Below are 21,849 nucleotides of genomic sequence, written 5' to 3'. Positions count from 1 at the left end.
CCTCCATAAACATTTAAATGAATGGACACCCAAAGGGACAGCAAACACCGTGAAATGCAGAAACAGTGAGCGCATTTAAGGGAATGAAGAGCTATACAAAATTCCGGGCTTGCTTAAAACAAACCACAATTTACCTGCCGCCATGTCGCTTGTCTCTGAGTTAAGTAGAGCCACACAAGGTTCATATCGTCAGCCAGCTGTCAAAATGTACCAAGCCCAAAATTGAGAAATTAAAAAAATTGCCATTTCTTAATCTGTGGTATCAGCTGCATGATCTCAAGAAACATTTTGTCAAAATTTAAATTCTAAATGTTGAAAAAGGAACACCCCCCCCCCCACCACCATTATTTAGGTATAATAACAAGAACAAAAGTTTTTTTCCTTTACTGAAAAATTTCGCTCTGTGGACTTGATACACTCAGCATGTTGAAGAAATTTCATGTTGTGTATTTTGGACCCCTTGTACTGACCAACCACCCAGTATCGGGACCACAAACTGTACGCAGCCCTTTCTTGTGTGTGACATCACAATTGGTATACAGGTATCTCCAAAGATCTCCTCCCTGAAGGTCATTACTTGAAAAAAAAACCCCATTGTTTTGTCAATACTGAGCTCATTGACAAGGGAAGGGAAGTAACCATCGACAAGAGTATAGTGGCAGAACCTTTTCTTTTCTTTAAAATTTAGACTCCTGTACTTTGCAGACACTAGGGTAGGGTGAAGGTTCCCCTTTTTGTTCAAATTCATCAGTATTTCATGAACCGAACAGACTTGATTATGTGAAATTAAACACAGCTTTGACAGAAGAAGTTGGGAGTGGCTGTGTTTAAAATTTTAAACAAAATCCACATAAAAAGCATAAAGTTATGCTTTTTAGTTCTCATTCCTTCATGCATTACTTCACTTCAATTCATGAAAAAAAAATATATATTGCAAAGAAAGTTGATTGCACACCATCAGTTGCTGTGAGGTAATCAAGCAAGGAGAAAAATGCAATAAATACAAATTATTATATTGCATTTTGAGCAGGATTAAAAAAGATACTGTTTATGTCACGATCCAGTGGAATCAGGCACTCATAAACTATTGGGCATATTAAGTTATTGGTATCATCTTAAAGTCAGTTCATTGACCTTGCTTTTCAGGATAAAATACCCATCTCTCTTGAATAGATATAGAGAAATTTGCGATAGAAGGAGGTGGAGGTTGCCTGGTGTCAGAGGTAACATTAGCCGCAAAATGTCAACAAAAATTTGTGACTACCAAAGCTAGTAAAATCCTTGCAGGAATGTGTTTTTAAATAACCATTAAAGTGTTGAGCCCAAGAGAAAAACTTTTGATAAAAAATTGCTCAACGGCACAAAAAATGTTGGTTTCTTTGATTTCATTATTTTGACGACTACCTGATTTCACCACGAAACCACACATACATTTATTATCAGATCACATGGACAGATATATTATCTGTTTATGATCAGGTAAGATAAAAAAAATACTTGTGAGGTATTATGAAATGAAGTTCATCATATTTATCATAACTTTTCATAACATTGTATCAGTCTTAAAAATGGAAAATTACCGAGAAAGTTTTATTACCAAATGTGAAAATAATAATACTCACACACATTAAAAGACATATATTATTATTATTTAGATAAGTCTTGCTGAATAACATTTGGAACCAATCCCCCCACCCCCCCACAAAAAAATAAAAAAATAACCAAAACAAAACAACAACCCAACAAAACATAGCTATGAAAAAGAGTATGATCCATTAAGTTGAGAGTTTAGAGCTGTTACATTGTATCATGACCTGTAAAATCATGACTAAAACATTGTCTGACCAGCTGGTGCACAGTAGTCTTGATCTTCAGCAATAGTATATAAGAGTGCATGCGTTTGTGTATAGATGTGTGTATGTGCTTATGTGTGTGTGTGTGTGTGTGTGTGTGTGTGTGTGTGTGTGTGTGTGTGTGTGCGTGCGCGCGTGTGTGTTGGAGATCATTTGAAAACCATTCAGACAGTGCAAACTGCATAACATCTATCTAATTTATAAAGCATCATACGTTTCAAATACACATGAAATACCCTTGCAAATTTAACTTTCTTCTGGTAAAAAAAAAAGAAAATAAAAACAATCCCGGTGGGGAAACTGTTGCTTGGTCTATGCCTCAAGCCAAATATGGGCGCATGTGAGGAGGGAGAGCACTAGGCCATTCCAGGGAGGGACTCGCCAAACTTGCTCACGTGGGCTGCGTTTTTGTGAGGGAAGATAGCCTGGGAGGAATAAAAGAACGGGAAAGGCAGAATGAAATTACAAGACAAGCAGGAGGAATATTTACACAACGTCTCTGCACTCCAAGACATTGACCATGAAGAGGCGACAAGCATGGATTGGGATGCTGAGGTCTGGGTAGTGCTAGTGAGAGAGCAAGTCAGAGTGTGTACCATGCAAACGCACAGAGAGAGCGAGCGAGCGAGCGAGCGAGCGAGAGAGAGAGAGAGAGAGAGAGAGAGAGAGAGAGAGAGAGAGAGAGAGAGAGAGAGAGAGAGAGAGAGAGAGAGAGAGAGAGAGAGAGAGAGAACATACATATTTCAGAAAGTATAGGGAACCCTTCTCCCCCTCCCTTTTACACAAACAACAACCTCTCCCTCTTTACCTCCCCTCCCCCCTATCTTTCATGACCTTAAACAGATGCGAGCGCTGTACTGAAAAACTCCACCTAACCGAAACATACAACAGACTGACCTCATTGTGCACGTACTGGTCAGAGGCATAGCACCAGATGCTGATTTCCGAGTAGCTGAAGGCCAGGTTGTGCCGACACGCCCCCCCCCCCCCCAACCCTCTTTCTCTCTCTGTTTTTGTCTCTGTCTCTCTCTCTGTCTTTGTATCTCTGTCTCTCCCACCTCTCTGTCTCTTTTTCTCTCCCTCTCTCTCTGTCTCTATCTTTCTCTCTGTCTGTCTGTCTGTCTGTCTGCCTCTCCCCCCCCCCCTCTCTCTCTCCTACAACAGACTGACCTCATTGGGCACGTATTGGTCACAGGCGTAGCACGTAGCACCAAGACGCTGATATCCAAGTAGCTACGGGCCAGGTTGTGCCGACCCCCCCTCTCTCTCTCGCTCTCTCTGTCTCCCCCCCTCTTTCTCTGACTCTATGTCTCTGTCTCTCCCCCTCCCCTCTTTCTCTGACTCTATGTCTCTGTCTCTCTTCCTCTCTATCTGTCTCTGTCTTTCTGTCCGTCTGTGTGTCTCTCTCTGTCTTTCTGTTTCCTCCTCTCATTCTCTCTCTCTCTCTCTCTCTCTCTGACTCTCTGCCTCTGTCTCTCTCACCCTCTCTGTCTGTCTGTCTGTCTGCCTGTCTGTCTCTGTGTCTGTCTGTGTCTGTCTGTCTCTCTCTGTCTGTCTCTCTCTGTCTGTCTGTCTGCCTCTCTGTCTGTCTCTCTGTCTGTCTCTTTCTCTGTGTCTCTCTGTGTCTCTCTGTGTCTCTCTCTGTGTCTCTCTCTCTGTCTCTCTCTCTCTCTCAAAACAAAAAACTGACCTCATTGTGCACGTATTGGTCACAAGCGTAGCACCAGACACTGATGTCCGAGTAACTCAGGGCCAGGTTGTGTTCAGTCTCCAGCCGGTGGAAGAGCATGTGCTCCTGGACGTAGCGGCTGCACTCAACCTGCCCGTCAGGATGAAAACGATGATGATAATTTCATACGAAGGCTGATAAAATTATGATAACAACAAAACATTTGTAATAATCATAAAGGTAAATAATGAAGGTGGAAATGAATATAATGATGACAATTATGTTTAGTTTTAGTAAGCGTTCGATGGCACTTGCAACACAAATAATTAGGTCATATTATACGTGCCGAAGATTAAAGGTGTTACAAGAGAGTAATATACACAAAAAAAGAAGAAGCGAGGAAGATTGACGTTTGATAACCAAGAATCAGCAAACCACACCCGAGCACCCATCATGCACCCGCATGATTAAAAAAAGAATAACAATAACAAGAAAAATTTGAAGAAATTCTTTTTTCAAAAAGCGTCGTTTCAAAGGAGAATCACTAAGGGGTAGCACGTAGTTGTTCATACTCAGGTACCTGTTAAAAGAGATCGTGGAATTTAGTTGACAATAAACTCATTCAAACTATACAAACTTGACACTGTCGTACAATACCCGACAGCTCAGTTCATCAAACCCGTTCTCTTCGCCGTATGTTTGTTTTTCAAAATCGATCGACATTTTTTAATTTTAGTTTAGTCAAGCAGAAGCCACATTCCCAAATCTTCAGGCAGTGTGGAATTGATAACCAAAAAACAACAACCCAACAACATGACAAGCACAAAGTCCGTTGACTTTCCTTCGGAAAAAAAATGGACAAAAACAAAATTACAATGACGCAGCGTACACATGCCTTGAATGAAGCTATTGTGGTGTGGAGACAATGACTGATAATCTCCCAGGATCTATTATCTCCCCGGTATCTATTCATCCCAAGCTCACAGGATGTCCCTCAAACAAGCCACTCGCCTTGCTGCTGACAGACGCCTGTGTCACCCCGCGATACCCACGGGTAAAAGTGGAAGAAAAAAGTAAGTAAAAGTAAGTATCTATTCATCTCTTCCCGTATAACAGGAAAGCCATTGGAAAACCACCAAACTCAAACAGAAAAATGAGAAAGTGAAAACAATACCTTTGTCCATGGGGATCCTAAGAGCTTTTAAACAACACGTCAGTCGTGTCAAAATGGAATACAGCATAATAAGCTGTTTAAGATGACTCTCTCATTGTCGAGGAGAAAAAAGCTGTCATCTTAGACATGTGGTATTCTTGGACATTGTCACTCTAATATAGCAAACGCGAGAAGGGTCATGGGAAGTGGTCATTTTAATTAGTGCACGTGAGTGTCTTGGGCAGGTGGTCGTTAGAACAGGCTCGACGGTACCTGGCCTCTTGCCAGGTAAACTGGCCGACATCTAGTCAAAAGGATGTGTTTTTCTCAAGGTTAGGATAGGTTGTTTTTTTTTTTGGGGGGGGGGGGCGAGCAGAGATGACTACTCGGACTAAATGAAACCCAGAACCTTCACGAGACGGGTTATTCCGTCAACGAACTGTACAATGATAGCCAGCAGATCTTAATTAAGGGACCCCCCCCCCTTTAAATACACACACCACCACCACCAAGACCGAATGAACAAACACTGGTGGACGGGAAGTACAGAGAAAAGCTGAGTTGACGCAGAGATCTAAACACCACGTACAAAGGGCCGAGGTGGGGATTAGGGGATATCTCAAGCCACCGAGTAGGAGCAAGTATATTTGTACTTCCATCCACGTGATAAAGAATACCTGGAATAGACAGCAGGCTTTCATCCCCCCACCCCTAAAAAATCGAACACAACAACAACAAAAACAACAAACAACCCTCCTCCCCCCATCAACTTAAGAACTTCAACACTCAATAAATAAATGGTTACATACATACATAAATAAATACAAATAAAAGAATAAATGAGTAAATGTATCGAGATTCGATAAATAAATCAGAAGCAACAGAAACGTGGTTTCTTTGATGACTGTTGAGAATTCCACGGACGGGGAAAAAAATGAAAAAAGGAAAAGAAATGAAAAAAGGCTCAAGTGGGCCGCTCACTAATATAAAAGATTTTGTAGAGACAAATGCAGTTTCTTGGACACCTGAATCGACAAAAAAATATTGTTTTCACTGGAAAAAGAGAAGGCAAACGAGGTAGGGGAAGACTCAGAGCTACCTACGTGGAAAACCTTAACAGGTGGGTAAAAGGGAAAGACCAGGATAATATTGTCATTTTAATTTTTCATCATTTGTTTTGTTTTATTTTGTTCTTAGTTTGAGAGCACCAAGGCATAGAAGTGAATGGTGAACCGTGATCGGAGACGCTTGTTTCAGACCGGGCACATTATGATGACGATGATTGATAAAGCCAGGCTCACAATCGCATACCGAGTGAATCCGTGTGTTTATTCACCTGTGCTAGGGTGTAAATATTTGCCAGTGGGTTTACTTTGTGTAAAGAAGCGCACACGATAAGAGCCATTTTGTTCAGGGAAAAACAACATAAATAGGCAGAAACAATAAAGGGAAAAAAAAGTAGGAGCTACCCAGTGGCGTCACACAAACCCCCGGTGCATTTGACACTGAAATTTGTTTGTTTGAATAAAGAGAAGCGCATCGACACAATAATGGCCGTTAAGTGCTGGGAAAAAGTAAGATAGACAGAAAAAACAGAGGAAAAGTCAAGAAGTAGAACCTATCAGTGGCGACCTCCAACCACCCCCCCCCCCCAACTGAAATATGTATCTCCCAAAGAAACAAAAAGGACTAGAGAATATGCAGAGCTTAGTTCATTTTACAACACTTTGCCATTCGGCTTGGCCAAAACGTTTGGATCTAAACCGTAAAATGGGAGTACTACAATTCTCTAGCCTGACTTTACACTCTGGACTGGACCCGACTCACGTGACCATAATGAATGTAGATCGTCCAAAAATATTGGCCTGGACGAGAAAGCCACTCTGTTTTCAATCTCCACAAAAACAGCAGCTATATGGGAATCGTTTTTGTATCTCTGAGGAAATTGGAAGCATGTCGTTATTTCCACATTTCCAGGCTCCTAAGGAAATAAATAAAAGGTAACACGAAAACTGCTATCCAAATGAAGAATGAAATCTAAGACAAGACTTTAAAAAGCCGATCGGAAACCATCGGGAATAACATAACCTATCGGCTTTCGGGTCCATCCCATCCCCAAATGAAATAATATTTTAAGCACACATCGACACAAGTTATATCATTTACAAAGAAGGTGTATTCGAACCTGCCTTGCACTAGCGGGCTCAACCAGGACTCTGAAGGATTAAACAGCCCAGTAGAAAGCTGTATGCACGTTTTAGTAAGAGTTTTACGGCACTTGCAACACAATAAGGTCTTATGAGTGCCGTAGATTAAGAAAGAGTGTCTTACACAAAAAGACGGGTTAGACATAAGGATGATAGAATTTTGAAGGGAAAGAAGGAGCAAACCGCACCAGAGCACCTACCAACCATCTGCAGCAGGTGTAGTATGTATTCGATTAAATGATTTCCCCAATATGAGAGTCGAGCTCACGTTTCCTGCGAGCATGGCAAAAAGGTCTTATCGTAAGACCAAACACTCCGATGTCATGGGCCCTAGTGTCGAGTCGATAAACACACTGTACGGTATCGGCCCAAGTGGACGAGACACATGGGAGCACTCCTGGCTTTACCTGGTTTATAAACACCGTCGATCTGCACTGACTCGGGGGCTAATGAAATATCTTAGAACTTGGAACGGATGCCAATGGACTCGCTCGGCATGATCCGATCAAATCGGGTCGAGAAATTATGGTGCTGCCCAGTGCACAGCACATATCAAACTATCAAACTGACATTTGTTTCTCTTCAACAAAATAGGTTAGAGGTCCACAGGGGTTCTGCGCGCAAAGAAAGCTTCTGACCCCACAATGTCATGTGACACGTAGTAGCCTTCTGATTAGACGCTGATCACGATTTATTATCCACTGTACCAAATCGTTACAAAAAAAATCTAACTTTTTAATTTTGCAGGGCTTGGTCAAATTATGCCAAAATGGTGCACATTGTGTGCTATATAAAGAAAAATGTGATACCGCCCAATGCATACATATCAAACAAGAATTTGAAGAAATTTTCTGCAGTGTGCACTGGGTATTACGGACCCTGGGCACTGTCAATGACCCGTCAAGACGATCGTGTTCTAGACGTTTCGGCTAAACACGCAAGTGACATATTTGTTTAGAATGCCGCGATTTTTGCTGCTATTCCAAACTGCTTTTTCAATATTATCGGGCTACCACAGAGACTGCACCTATGCTCTTCATTAAGTTCCGTTTTCAAATCTATCTTACAAACCTACGACAGAGTACCCTCCTATAGACGTTGTCGCATGTTTTAAAAATAAGGTGTTAAACGCCCCCCCCCCCAATGACACGGTACACATGTATATCATTTAAGAGGCGAGTTTCGACCCTGCAATTCCGGGCTGAGAAGGATGCAACGTTGCAGCAGAAATGTCATCGGCATACGACTAAGACAGCCAAGTGCCTAACCGATACACCAAAGACGCCACAAAAATGTATTTTGGTTTCATCTTTGTGCATTTAAAATACATTTTGAGAAGCCATGGAATAATTGCTTCCTTCAATAGTGTAAGGTTACTTAAAAGGTTGGAAACCTCATACATTTTTAAGTATATGTTTGAATAAATAAAAGCGCATCGAAACGATAACGGTCATTTCAGATAGGTAAAAAAGCAAGAAATACAAACAGAAACATCAGAGGGATAGAAAAGCAGTAAGATCTACCATGAGTGGCGCCTCCTACCACACGCCATTTCTCATAGTATACAGATAAGTGAGTGGAAAACTATGACAACTCCAAGCCCTTATTTTGAATTTAAAAAAAGAAATATTTCAACCATAACCAGTAGCACGCATACACACAAATAGACACAAACACAAACACAAACACGCACATACACACACACACACACACACACACACACACACACACACACAAACACGAACATACACATACATGCACATATGCGCGCACATATTCAGGCAGCACGGTCGTGCAAACGATGTGCTATTCATTGGTATTGTTTAGTCATTGAAGCGAAGAAGATCACGAGTAGTTCGAACACGCAGCAAAAAGAGATAACACCTGCATAATATTATGTTTGGTCACTGCACTAGCTATAAGACATCAGAAATCGTTTCGGTGACACCTGCAGATGGCCAAATGTTGAAATCAACAAGACATCCACCCCCATAGGGGAATTACAGGCTTCAAGACCGCGATATCTGTAAGTGTACCTTTCCCTTTCCTGTTCGTCACCTTCAAACCATTTTGTTTGGGATAGTTCTGCTTTTTATTCTTTGTTTAAGGAAAGAAAAGCACTTGTGCATAGTAAGGGTAATTTAGTACAAAGTAAAAGCAAAGAGTGGCTACAAAAAATATATGTCGATGTTTTTACATTTATTCGGCCTAACCAACCCTGTTTAGAATCAACAATTATTATGGAACAGTTTTGCAAACACAAAATTACCGAATCTCACGTCAATATTATTGTTTAGTGTGATAAAGTACATAATCGCACTTAAAGCACTAAACCTGAATTCAAACCAATTGAGCCCTCAATCGTTTTCTAGGAGACTCTAAACATCGAGGACTGAAAATAATACCATGCGTATCTCTTTGTCATTCACGGGGAGTACTGATTCGACCCTGAGAGGGGATATAGAATCCAAGAAGAAAGAAGGCGATGCTTAATAAAACAAGACGTTCCTCAGATGTTCTGCATGTCTCTGTGGTGGGTAAGACGGTGGTGAAGTGAGTGCGTTAGGTGGGAGAAAGGCAAAAGTGATTTTAAAAATCCATTGTCTCCTTCTCTACTTAGACACATTTGTAACGATTTTACATTGTTGAGGGCTCTGAATCAACTTATCAGCGGAACGACGTCGCAGTCTAGGAGAGCATTGTTTCCTTGACAGGCAATACAGCAAACAAGTTGGCATAAAAGAAAACAAGAAGGAAGATATAGTAAGTATAAACAAATTACCCCATATATATTGTGGAGCACGAACGGGGCACCTCACATAACGAGGAGCTACGCGCCTATTGGTGGAGCAGAACATTACATTTTTGTTTTGTTTATAGGTTTGTGTGAGTAAAGAGAAGCATGAGGACACAACTATGGTCATTTAGTGCTTGGAAAAAGTAAGACAGACAGACAGAAACAACAGATGGAAAGTAAAGAAGTAGGACATACAAGTGGCGCCCACCATCCACCCCACTACAATTCCCTCAGCTCGCTCAGAGAAACGAGAAGAAGAACCCACTGATGTAAAAGTCACAGCCATAACTTGTGAACTTAGTGTGCAACTGCCAGTACCAGTGCAACTGTTCCGTATTGAAATAGAGTGTCACATCCTGTTGCTGACCAATGTGCTACTAACCCACAGTGCTACAAACCCACTAGGCGGAAACGGATGCATTTAAAAAGAAATTCTCCAGATGTTCAATTTTATGTTTCTTTCTAACTTTTGTTTAACATGTGTTAAGTGCGTCATCCACGAGCAGACTTTTTCTAAAAAGTCAAGCAGGAAAGACTAGCAGGTCAACAGGACATCTCATACCATTGTTTTGTTTGTTTTTGTAAAGTGTTTTACATCGCTCGCAACTTCATAAGGTCATATGAGGGCGCGGGACACACCTAATATTTTCAGTTGGTAGGAAATTTTGAATTTTGCCCGGGTGGCGGCCGAAGCCTACTCTTATCGATTTTAGACCACCAAGGGATCTTTAACGTGCGCAACTTGCACACGGGCCCTCCGAGATTTTTCGCCCTTGTCCGAGAAGGCTAGGTGTAGATCTTTCCTACCAGAAGATCAGGGGTGTGACAGAAAGACAGCAGTAAGGAGGAGCCAAGAAGTAGCAGTAGAAAGGCTGCAGAAAGAGTCAGGAGCCCAGAGGAGGGGGCAAAGGAGGTGAGGGGGTGGGGGCAGAAAGTGGAATTGAAAGCAGACAACAGAACATTGTTAGAGAGCAGGAAAGGAGGTGAAAGGAGATAATTTTAGAGAAGAAAATTTTTCGGTCGCTACCCGGATTCGAACCCGGGACCTTTGAATGAGAGGCCAACACCTTAACCTCTAGGCCACGAGAGCCCCCTTCTCATACCATGTCACCAACAACACGAACAGGCATGTGGGTGGGGAAACAGAAAACATTCATGTGGGTTGGAGATGGGCGAACATTAGAAAATAAACACGAGTTGGACGTCACGGCCATCTGCTCGCCCACTATGAGCACAACCCACACAGCAGCATATTACAATCCCACAGGTCACCTGCTTCCTCCAGCCCCTCCCACTGACAATACGCTACACCGCAGCGAAGTAAAATTTGGTTAAAATTATGTTGAAGAGCTCCATCACTTTTCAAAATACAGGGTGATCCAAAAAAACCATTTAAAACTTTTTTCTGAATATCTCGCGCAAAAAATTGTTCTAGAATGCTGTTATTTGGAACAGACATAATTCATTCAAAAGGAATTTGTTTGATATAAAATCCACGAAGAAGAAACGTGTTTTGAAAATGGAAACGGCTAAAAGAAAAAAAGCACCCAAAAACGCAAAGTTCACAAATGTTTAAAAATCTTGCAAAGAAAGTCGTGAAAAGATTAGTTGATCTTTTTCCTTATTTTCTCTTTGACATTAATTTTCCACACCTGTGACAAGTAAACAATACTTAATCTCTTTTACAGAGTTTTAAAAACCTAATGATTTCATTCTGAAATTCCTAGAAGCAGTGCTCCACATTCCCTCCTTTGGACTCGACACATTTTTAACGCGTCGTTCGAAATGTTCAGTGGCGCCCTAACACAAGGACCTGCTAAATCATGAGTTTTTAAAGCCATGTACACTGTGCATGTTCACTAAGAAGTGGCTTCTCGAGAAAATAGAGTGGGGTGCCCAAAAAACAGCATTTTTGGAGTTAACATATCCCACAGGGTGAAAATTTGCTTTGCACTAAAATGTCATCGAGGAAATGATCCCTCTTTACAAAACAATCGAGGAATCCTGAACACATTGCCATGCTCTGACCCATGTCATCTCGGCCTAGCGAAGATGAACTTGGTATAGTCGTAGGTTAAGATCTGCCATGAGAATGCATACTGTTGATGTGCAGGAACGTCCTAGCGGCAGATCGTCTACGGACAGACGTCTCATGGGACTCGGCTACTGAAACCTGCACTCTGGTGGCGTTTACAGGGCTGCGCATTGTGCATGTTCGACTTGAAGTGGTCATTTTTTAAAGAACTTTTTAGTTCTGATCCGCTATAGATCCAAACTGACGGAACTTCTCTACTCATGACACCAAAGGTCTAGAGGACACCTAAGCATTCTCTCCATGCCGTGCGTAGAACTTATGAAATGTCAGGGATGGTGAGTTTGTGGAGAAGCAATGTTCAAAGCAAAATCTCTCTGCTCTTTACTAAACGTAGCCATGATCTCAGCAAGCAAACAAAATTTGGGAAAAATAATATCTACAGACTTCTATTGACTTGTTAGACTGCTATAGCTTGCAATATGGCGCGATTGTTGCAACTTTTAGTGGTAGGCCTAATGCGAACTGGTGCGTCATGCTATGAAAATGGCGACAAAGTTGAAAATGGGTTGTTTTTTTAATCCGCAATATAGAGCAACACCATTTAATGGACTTACTTAAAATATATATCAAAGAAATTCCTTTTGGCTTCCAAACGTTATGTTCAAATCTGAAACGCAAAACTTCAGTATGGAGGAAGATATTTACAAAACAAGTTGTAAAGTTTTTTTTGGATCACCCTGTATAGCATTGGGCTGAAGGGCTCACGCTCAAAGTCTACTGAATTAAACAACAACAATTACAACAACAACAACAACAACAACACTACCACCACCAAAAAACAACAACAACAACATCCACAATAGTTATGATATCCAAAAATCCGATCAGCTTCTCCTCCTTCTCCCGATTGTATTGCTTTCCGGCTTCTCTAAATCCCACGCGAAGTCCCACTGCATTGTGCAACTGATTTTAAAATACATGAGAAACTTTCCGACAAAAATGTAGAACCAGTCGCTCTTCCTGTATCTAGAACGCGCCACTTTTTAATATTTTCTTGATGAACTATACTGACCTAAAGTACTAGGACAGACCCCCCCTCCCCCCGAGTTTAAGATCCATCTCCAATTAAGGAACCGAGCTAAAGGAGAAATTCGCGTATAGTGTCTTTCCCAAGGACAAAAAGTCAGACCGAGCTGAGGCTCGAACCCCCGAATCCCCAATCTCATGATTACGGTACCGGTAGCCCAACCACTCGGCTATCGACGTGTTCTACATAGTGCACTGGGTACACATGGAACAAACCTCAAGAAGATGATGGCCATGTGGTGTATAGGGAAAATCCGGACACACATGCCAAAACAACAGAAAGATAGAAAAGAAATATATGCCATTTGAGCGGCGTTATCGAACACACTGACACTCGGATTAAACGGAGAGAGTCGAGGGCTAGTCAGATTTTCCTTCAAAGAGGAGCAAAAGCTACCATTTTGGACAAGACGAATTCGGGTCCGGTAGTCTAACCACTCGAGACTTTGAAAACAAACGCGACTAATTGTGCAGGTCCCAGCCGAATCTAACTGAATTCGTTCGCATTGTGACAAAATGGTAGTTTTTGACCCATCCATGAAGGACATTCTGAGGAAAAGAGGAAAACTGCCCTATTTGTATACTAAGTTGTGCTGAGCAACAAGTGAAAATGTGCACGTATGCGCAGAGCTAGATAGCGTAAAGTCGAATCGAAGAATGTAGAGTCAGTGTTTGTTGCTCCTATTAGGAGATACACACAGCCGATGTGACGTACGGCTTGTTTACAACACTTTGCCCATAATCACACATTTGCTCTTTTTGAGAAGAATAACATGATAGGCCAAATGTTATTATTATAACTTAATTTTTGTTTATTCCTTTACTACTACATAGATAGGTGTAAAACAGAAAAAGTAATTAAAAAAAAAAAAACAGCGTACATGTGGAGACCAGGTTGAGTTTTCACATATCAAGCTTTATAGCGTGCAAGTTTTTGAATATCTTGATAGCGACTCCGAATAATCTTACGATTTTGATAAAGCAGATAGAACATTAATTTATTGGTTTACGACGACAAGGTCTTAGAAACTCAAAATGTTTTGTTTTTTTAAATGTCAGAGAGAACTTTGTGATTTTAAGGTGGCGAATTAGCATCCTCTTCTGGCCGACGGCAGACGTGCAGATGTTGAATAAATTAATGTAACCAATACTCAGTAGGTCGGCGTTCGAACCTGTTTATGGCCCCCTATCTTTCCCGTGCTACCTGTGCGGGTCTGTCATTGGTAAAGACCTGAACGCTAATCATACTGAAATTCATACACATCCAGGAACCAAATGCCCCGATTTCAAAAGTCTTTGAAAAAAACAAAGCTTTAAAAGAACAGACCGGATACCCTGTTCTGTGTTAAAAGGACGTCCAATATCATTGAGAAAAGATAGAAATGAAAGCAAAATCTGAGAGTTGCCAAATTTAAAAAAAAGAGGCTAGGAAAAAATACATGGCAAATAATATATTATATGTGCCGCAGGCGGTGTTGGTCTGTCCGTAAATTAAACGTGAAAGAAAATTTACTTATGATTTCGGGAAAAAAACCCCTTAAAAATTGTCTTGATTTAATAATACAGTCAGTGGCCAAACGTGTTCATGTTGAAACGCAGCATTGCTAGCCCTATACATATTTCGAACGGAACCGGTTATGGTGACGGTGAAAAGTCAGTAGGTGCAAACCACACCAGCAAAACACGCACCAAACACATGTAGCAGCCAATAAAGATGGGACAGGTATCAAAAAGTTAAAAAAAATTAGAACTGCATTTTTGTAGAAGTTCAAAACAACAAACGTATGGCATAATTAAGCCCATCACTGACATACCGACATATACAGGAAATAACTCTGAAATCAAACCGATGCTGAAATAAAAACATTCATCTAAACAGTTTCAAACATATCAACGGTTAAAAACAAAAGTGTACGAATTGATCAGCACAAAAACGATGTTTAAAATAAGTGGTAATGAAAACTTGGTCGCGTTTCATCTCTTCTTGAACATTTGTCCTCACAAGGTGTTTTACAACATTTCAAATGACCACGTTTCAAATGCTGAAGTACGAAAGAGAATCACCAACGCAGTGGGGCAACATGAAGATCTACTGACCACAGTGAAGAGACGAAAACTAAAATGGTATGGGCATGTCACAAGATCCACAGGACGTGCCAAAACAATCCTGCAAGGAACCGTACAAGGAAAGAGAAAGAGAGGAAAGCAGAGAAGGAGACGGGAGGACAACATTAAACAGTGGACAGGAAAGACGATGGGTGATGGCTGAGGAGAGCAGAGGACAAAAATAGATGGCGAGAGCTGGTTTTCCAGTGCAGTGGTGCTCCAACGGTTGCCCCAACCACGGGATAGAAAAAGAAGAATAAAAAGAATGAGTCTCACCTTGAAGCATGTCAGGCAAACCCAATTTTCGGACGTGTCACCGCATGTGGCACAAGGCTGACCACTGTCCAGTCCTGAGGTCGGCACAGGTTGCACTTCCGTCAGGTGTGGACACCACGTCAAAGGCTGAACAGCAAACATCTGATCCGCCCCCTGACGTCAGAGCAAAAACAAAGAAGATCCAATTTAAATTAAACTGGAATGTTCTGCACGGCAGATGTTTTTAAAATACCACGGAAGATGATGAATGTATTGCTGAAGGTTGTGAATATGACGTACTGTGTTGCTTTGTGGACAGAAAATGTGCAACACTACATTTCGAACAAAGGTGAAAAAATACAAACTTAATATATGTGTAAATGTTTAGCAAACCAACAAGGCAGGAAAGATAAACATGGAAAGTCTACTTATTCAGGGGTGATTGTTCCTTGTTCTAGCTAATGCATAACCTTAATATTGTTGGGAACTTCGGCTATATTGCCTCATTACAAGTGGCGGGACCTCCAATTTAGCGTCTATCCCCAAACGGAAGGAACGATGGAGAAATAGACGAATGAAACAAAGAAGTCGAGTGAAAAATAAGAAGACCCGAAAAGGGGATTATTAACACTAGACAGAAGCGTCATGCTTCTTGAGCTAACGGTGCACCCCCCCCCCCCAAACTCCATTTTGCAGGTGATAGCTTATTTTCGTTCGTTTGAGTAGATATACAAAGCAACTGTCACTTAGTGCACGGAAAGGTAAGACAGACAGACAGATAGACAGACAGAGAGACAGACAGAGAGACAGACAGACAAATAGACAGACAGACAGACAGATAGAAAGACAGACATATAGACATACAGACAGATATACAGACAGACAGACAGACAGATAGACAGGCAGAAAAAAGAGAGGGAAAGGAAGGAAGGTCGTAGGCCCTGCCAGTGGCGCCCTTTCACCACCAGCAGAGGAAACGCGCTCTCTGATAATGATACGTAATTGTGTACAGGCGCCTCACTTGGCAAACTCGTTTTAACTTACGCTCACACGACTCATTATCATTGAGCATGTGGCGATGTTAACCAACTTTATGACCTTTAGTGGCTTTGTTTGTTTTGTTGTTTGTTTGTTTAGTATAGAGTTTTACGGCGCTCGCAACTGCATAAGGTCATATGAGTGCGCGGGACACACCTAATACTTTTTCGTTGGTAGGAAATTTTGAATTTTGCCCGGGTGGCGGCCGAAGCCTACTCTTATCGATTTTAGACCACCAAGGGATCTTTAACGTGCGCAACTTGCACACGGGCCCTCCGAGATTTTTCGCCCTTGTCCGAGAAGGCTAGGTGTAGATCTTTCCTACCAGAAGATCAGGGGTGTGGCAGAAAGACAGCAGTTAGGAGGAGCCAATAAGTAGCAGTAGAAAGGCTGCAGAAAGAGTCAGGAGCCCAGAGGAGGGGGCAAAGGAGGTGAGGGGGTGTGGGCAGAAAGTGGAAATGAAAGCAGACAACAGAACATTGCTAGAGATCAGGAAAGGATGTGAAAGGAGACAATTTTAGAGAAGAAATTTTTTTGGTCGCTACCCGGAATCGAACCCGGGACCTTTGAATGAGAGGCCAACACCTTACCTCTAGGCCACGAGAGCCCCCTTGGCTTTGTTTATTTGTTTATTTGTTTATTTAAGTACAGAGAAACACACTGACATAGTAATGGTCATTTTGTGTTTGGAATAGAAAGACAGACAAACAGAAACAAGAGCGGGAAAGTAAAGAGGTTGGACCTACCAGAGGCGCCTTTTAAGTATAACAATGGTCATTTCGTGCTGGCAAAAGTAAGAGAGACAATTAGAAACAACAGAAGGAAATTAAAGAAGTAAGACCTAGCAGAGATGCCTTCCAGCCATCCCCTTTTAGAGGTCTCGAAGCCAGAATAGTAAGAACGTATTTTGAAAGAAGGAGTTATCAGAAAACATTATATTTAATAAAATTTCAGCTCGTTACCAAGATCAATAGAAGCTCGTGTGCCGGTAGTTTCATTTTGCTTTAGTAAAGAAGAGCACATGAACACAATAACAGATATTTGGGGACTAATTTTGTCGAAGGAAATAATATTCCCAGAAGGAAATAACAAACGTGGATTACAATATAGCGCGCCTTTGTCACCAGCCACCCACTCGCGTCATGTTGCCAGCATTAACATCTCCCCCTCCCTTTCCAGGTGTGCCAAATAAACTGAAGTAAAACCAATAAAAGTACGAACAAGTCTTCCGCATTGAATAAAAGAGAAACAAGAAAAAAAAAATACAAGTGAAAAAAAAAGATGGAGACAAAACTAAAAGACCGGTCGTAAAGCAGTAACAATGATAAAAAAAAGAAGCAAACCGAGGCAGATAAACCAGTTTAGATAAACCAAATCGTTTTTAAATCAACCCCATCTGCACGACCATTTGACTTATCACAAGTGGGTTTTTTAAAATCGCGTTGTCACAATATCACAAGAGGGCTAGACTCGGTTATCATCGCACTGTGATACGGGAGACCGTGTAATACAGGGTTTGACAAAGCAAAACGCGGTTACCTGTTGACATAACTGGCCCTTAAAAAAGACTACAAAGTGATGGCATCTTCAAAACACACACACACACACACACACACACACACACAAACACACACACACACACAAACACACGCACGCATGTACAGGCACACACAAACGCGCACAAACACGAGTACAGGTCGGCAAAATGGGCCTATGGTATAAACAGTGATTACAAAACAGAGCCTAAAGTCATTTCAAGTTTCGTCAATTTCAATCTCTTTTCATGTGTTGATGACCTTAGCTGTGTTTCTCTCAGTTAAGAGAAACACTTTGACACGATAACGGCCATTTAGTGACGGGGTAAAGCAGGATACACAATCAGAAAGAGCGGAGGGGCAGATAAAAAGTAGGGCCTAGTGGAGTCGTTCTCCAACTATCCGCGCGCACAGTATTAGAGAAGAGAAAACAGAGAAAATAGGTTGTAAATAAAAATGAATACTAAGTGAAACTGCTCAAGAAATAAAAGACAGTACAAAGAGGCGGAGGCTTAGAGGAGAAAACAAATAATCACTTTGCAAAGAGGTAAGTGATTCTATTACTATTCTGTTCTCTGTTAATCTACAGGAAACTAACAGTAACAGGAGGTCTGTTCATACGATGGACAGATGGACAGATAGACAGACAGACAGACAGACAGACAGATATATTTGGACTCAAAACGTCTGAAAAGTGCGGATCCCACAACGTCTCAACCAATTGCTCAACATAACATATGTAGCATTTATCATAGGAGCGTGCATTGGTTGGTTGGAGGTGGTACCTGTGCATCGGAGGCCTGTGAGGTTGACGTGTAATGATCCCCTGTTCAATGCGGTTGTTGGGAGGCTCTTGTGTACTGTACAAACGTCACTCCAGTCTATGACTTTTCGTAGGTCAGCTTTTCATATGTACTAGCTCCAAAATTTTGATAATTAAAAAAAAAATTGCAACTTCTCAATCAGTTGCAGGTGCTAAAGAAATATTCTGTCGGAATTCGTTCTAAATGTTGAAAAAAAAAAGAATTTAAAAAGTCTAAGACTAGAATGTGGGTACAATTATAATTGAAAGAATGAAACAGTTTCTTTCTCGCTGCTATAAAATGTTTCTTTTTTGGGAGGTTAGTACATTTTAAAAGCTCGCTGACGTTATGTTGTTTTTCCATAGTAGCCTCTACCCTCCCATTGCTCTCGTCCTTTCTGGCTCGCCTTCTAGTATTTCTTTTTAGAAGTGTGCTGCGCTCCTCTATGTGTGGCCAAACTATTCCGATTTTCTCATTCCCCTTTTGTTTATAAGCCCTGGTGCTGTTCTTGATATTTGGTAGACGTACTGTCCTTCTAATCTGGCTCATTCTCCAATAATACAATTTTATCCCCAAAATCGCTTACTACAGCCCACGCCTCTGATTCGTATACATGAATATAGAAAAGACAGTTCAGAGGACGATGTGTGAGTGTTGGTAAGGACTGTGGAGGTGTTAACAACTTGCTCATGTCACCGAACTTCCTGCTCATTGCAAATTGTTGTTTCTCCCATCGCCAATCATTGCCGCACCTAGAGGTACTTGAAGTGGTGATGTATTTTCCTTTTCAAAGCGGAAGCCTAGTGAAAAGTATATATATATAAGGATGTGATATGTAAAACGCCACCCCATGGTACGGAGCGTACAGGTGACTATAACCTGTCAAGTCAAAAATGAGCAGCTGAGGCTCCGATGTTACTTAAGCCATCTATGGGACCGACCCATAAAGCGTTCAAGACTGCCCTCTTCTTCGGGGATTCCATCTCCTTCCCCCTGTACCGCAGATCAGGACGACACCGGCTGCTGGCACGCCCTGAGAGCGCTACGTCAGTGCTCTCTACACAGAGATTTGACTTGGGACACTGAGTTGTACGGTAGTTGGAAACGAGAGAGCAGGCACAGAGATTTGACTTGGGACACGGAGTTGTGCGGTAGTAGGAAACGAGAGAGCAGGAATAAGACAGTGACTTGTCTTTTTTGGTTCTGTTTGAAGAGACTAACATCAACACAATACTGGTAAATTAGTACTGGGACAAAAGTATGTCAGGCACGCAGAAACAACAGAGGGAAAGTAATAAAGTAGGACCTACCAGTGGCGCCCTCCAACCACCCGCTATGATGGTGGAAACAGGCAAAACGCAAAAAATATAATACAATATCAATGATCAGAAATTTACCATCTTCTTTTAAAAACCCCCAACAAATAACACATTGCAGACAAAGATTTCGTTCCCTCTGGGACTGCAATAATCTTAGTGAAACAAGAACGGAATTACCACAACAAGCCTTTACCAACATGGCCATACAAAAGCTGATGAAAAACAAAAAGGGCAAAAGAGTAGAATACCACCAAAGACAACTGACGATACGGAAATATTCTATCTCATTGGTAGAAATTCCGAAATGTTTCGAAATACCGGTACTTTATCTCACACCTGTACACATCTCCACGTGTCACCTGTCCGCAAACCCAATAACACCCCGCCCCCCCCCCCCTCTCCCTTACGTCATAAGACATTTCGAAATCACAGTCTACCATAATCTAAAATGGTTTAAACGTGCATTGCAAAAGACCCATCAGCGAAACACACGGCGACACTCTTCACAACACACAACACATGATTAAGCTGCGACTTCAACAAGAAGGAAAAGGAAACAAGACACGACACCTCTCAGAATCCCATCTGACAGTTGATGTTTATGGGAGAAATTCCACCATTGGAGAGCTTGCATGGTACTATTTTACTATTTTTACTACACGCTTTCCACAGCTCCGTCAACACAAGGTAGCACCCGAACGATGTCTTCCTTTGCACAACAAACACCCCTGTTCCTTTTCGTTACCTTGGCAACAATCCTTCTGGCCCCGGAAAGGGCGCGAGGTCACCCTATCCTCTACACCGTCCGGGCGTGGGACGCGCCGGGGTCAATAGGTCACGCTGCCACCCTCATGGGGCGAGACTCATCCGATGATGGAGGGGAAAAGAACTACATCCTGGTGGGTGACGAGCAAGTCAGTGTGCTTCGGAACGGCGTGAGGGACAAGTCCAGGCTGTGGCCCGGGGCCACCATCCCTTACGTCATTAAAGACGACTTTCCAGACGGTGAGTTTGTTTGTTTTAGTAAGTGTTTAGTTTAGTTTTAGTAGAGGTTTTACGACGCTCGCAACTGCATAAGGTCATATGAGCCCCAGAAGATTAGACGTGCTACACGAGAGTAGCAAACATAAAAAAGAAGAAGGGGAGATAAGGACGATAGACGTTTTATAGGAAAGAAGAAGCAAACCACACCAGAGCACCCGCCAACCACCCACTTAGTAAGTGTTTACGGCACTTGCAACACAATAAGGTCATACAAGTGCCGAAGATTAGAGGTGTTACAAGACAGTAACAAACACAAAAAAGAAGGAGGAACGACAAGGGCAATAGATGTTTGATAGGAAAGAAGAAGAAAACCACACCAGAGCATCCGCCAACCACCCACACGGTGAGTTTGTTTCATAGTAATAAGTAGCTTTTAAATATTCAAAACTTCTTTTAATATGCGAAATATGGCCAACTCTTCTCTGCTACAATTAGTCTCATCGGCCACAGCAGAAGCCACAAGTCATCTTAACCTTTCATTCTTCTAACTCTTCTATATCCCAGGAGAAATATTCTCCTCTGCAGAATAAACTATGTATTGTTCATCGTCAGAATTGACGGGCGAGCTATTATTATATTATAATAAGAAGCACATTCCGACGATAAGGGCAGGGTAGAAGCACAGAGAAACTCAGTTTAAAAAACAAAGACAACAACAACAAAACAACCAAACAAACATTTCATGATGCCGAGAGTCAGTACCACAGCACCTGGATTAGGACTGAGCCAGTACCTGAACAGACTCCTGTCATTTTCCCCGTTTCATTTCAGCAACATCCATTCAATAACATGGACAGCGTACTAGGCCTGCTTTCCAGAATTCAGTTTCACAGGTATCAGATCAGAGTCCTGCCATTCACAAAGTCACAACACTGGATATGTCTCTCCTTCCTCTTCTTTTTTTCCCTCATCTTTTGGTGGTGGTGGTGGTGGTGGTGGTGGTGGTGGT

At 41.8% G+C, this 21,849-nt stretch overlaps 1 protein-coding gene across 1 annotated transcript in view; it reads right to left on the bottom strand.

Annotated features, from left to right (window-relative positions):
• Window positions 1-698: 698 nt before the first annotated feature.
• The window catches only part of LOC101845095 (histone deacetylase 6), a gene marked incomplete at its 5' end in the record, with an annotated part of 222,441 nt that continues 201,290 nt past the window's right edge, over window positions 699-21,849 (bottom strand). Inside the window, 3 exon segments of the mRNA XM_005098636.3 lie at window positions 699-2,278; window positions 3,544-3,672; window positions 15,183-15,335. Coding sequence (XP_005098693.2) covers window positions 2,210-2,278; window positions 3,544-3,672; window positions 15,183-15,335 — 351 coding nt within the window.

This window comes from Aplysia californica, unplaced genomic scaffold (genome assembly GCF_000002075.1).
Source record: "Aplysia californica isolate F4 #8 unplaced genomic scaffold, AplCal3.0 scaffold00188, whole genome shotgun sequence".
Classification (NCBI taxonomy): Eukaryota; Metazoa; Mollusca; class Gastropoda; order Aplysiida; family Aplysiidae; genus Aplysia; species Aplysia californica.
This window is presented reverse-complemented; position numbering and strand designations above follow the sequence as displayed.